Raw genomic sequence first — 1,575 nt, 5'->3', positions numbered from 1 at the left:
AGTTCCGTCACGCATTCGAACAGGCTGCAGCCCTCGTGCGGAAGCAGGACGACTGGTGCGACCAGGCCGAAAGGTCTGGCATTGACAGCCTAGACGACTACCTGCCGCGGGATCTGCATTGGGAGAGCTTGGGCGCTGTCCTTCGGGGTCAGGTTCACGTCAACACGCACTGCTACACGATTCCTGACCTCGAGGCCTTCATCGACCACACCAACGAGTTCAAGTTTCCGCTGCGGGCGTTTCACCATGCCCATCAGACCTTCTTGGTGCCTGAGGTAATGCAAAGTCCCCGTTCTGGGGTTCTAGTCCTTTCTTTTTTGCTAATTATTCGATAAGATTCTCAAGCGAGCTTGGGGAGGTCGCCCGCCCGCTTCCGCTCTCTTCGCTGACAACATGTATTACAAGACCGAAGCCTACGTGGGATCAGAGTATGCTGGCAAGATTCTGTGGAATAACGGTCTCACTCCAGTTTACGTCAGCGATAACCCCGTCATCAACGCTCAGCACGTGCTATTTGAGGCCGCGAAGGCATACCGCTATGGTCTCCCCTACCATGTGGCGCTCGCTGGCGTCACGACAGCGTCGGCAGAGCTTCTTGGCCTGGGAGAACGGCTGGGCAAGATCAAGCCAGGATTCGACGCTGACATTGTGGTCTGGGACAGTGATCCGCTCAGCATCGGAGCCGCGCCTGCGCAGGTCTGGATCGACGGCTTCGCGCAGTTTGAGAACCCTGTCGAGCTCGACAAGCCTCTGAAGGGGCCAATCGCCGCACCGCATTCGAGCGTAGCTTTGAGCGGCGGCATCTCGCATCACAGAAATATTGTCTTTACTGGTGTCACCAAGATTCTGCTCTCGGACGGCAAGAGTCGGACGACCTTGAACGGACCCGTCAACGTTGTCGTGTCCGAGGGCGAAATCACCTGCACAGGTGAGTGTAGCATGGAGGTCAGCGTTGCTCGCCAAGGGCCGTCGCACGAGTTCATCGCCCTCGAGGACGGCCACCTCACGCACTCATTCACAGCGTTCGGGTCGCAGATCGGGCTGAACGCCATAGATTACGAGAGTAATACGGCCAACGGAGAGAGCACCAAGTTTAGCCGCGGCGTCGACGGTTTGGCACTGGACACGAAGAAGCTGCGCGTGGCGCATCAATACGGCATCACGCGGGCCGTCTCGGCGCCAACGTTCTCTGGGGGACTGACGCACCGGGGCACCAGTGTGGGATTCGTCACGGACGCACAGCACGCGCTCGAGAAGGGTGCCGTTTGGTCGGAGGATGCTGCTGTGCATTACACTTTCACTCTTGACGTCAAGCAGGGCGATACGCCCTCCATCTCGACTGCAGTGGGCGCGCTGCGCAAGGACCTGCTGGAAGCAGTCTCGAACAACGACACAATCTCCGACCGGCACTCGGAGCAGGCTTTCCTGAAGGGGGTGGTGGAAGGCGAAATGCCTTCTGGTGTTGACAGTGCACAGCGCGGACACGATTTTCTGCCGTGCTGCGACTCAGGCCGATGTTGAGGACGTCATTGCCGCATCGGAGTCGCTCTCGACAAACTCCGCATCGTCATCCTG

At 58.7% G+C, this 1,575-nt stretch overlaps 1 protein-coding gene across 1 annotated transcript in view; it reads left to right on the top strand.

Annotated features, from left to right (window-relative positions):
- The window catches only part of VDBG_02488 (amidohydrolase family protein), a gene marked incomplete at both ends in the record, with an annotated part of 2,480 nt that extends 959 nt beyond the window's left edge, over nt 1-1,521 (top strand). The window contains one exon of the mRNA XM_003008254.1: nt 413-1,521. Within this exon, the coding sequence (XP_003008300.1) occupies nt 413-1,521 (1,109 nt within the window). The remainder of the gene's footprint in view (nt 1-412) is intronic.
- Nucleotides 1,522-1,575: the final 54 nt, after the last annotated feature.

Source organism: Verticillium alfalfae, genomic scaffold (assembly GCF_000150825.1).
Source record: "Verticillium alfalfae VaMs.102 supercont1.2 genomic scaffold, whole genome shotgun sequence".
Classification (NCBI taxonomy): domain Eukaryota; kingdom Fungi; phylum Ascomycota; class Sordariomycetes; order Glomerellales; family Plectosphaerellaceae; genus Verticillium; species Verticillium alfalfae.
This window is presented reverse-complemented; position numbering and strand designations above follow the sequence as displayed.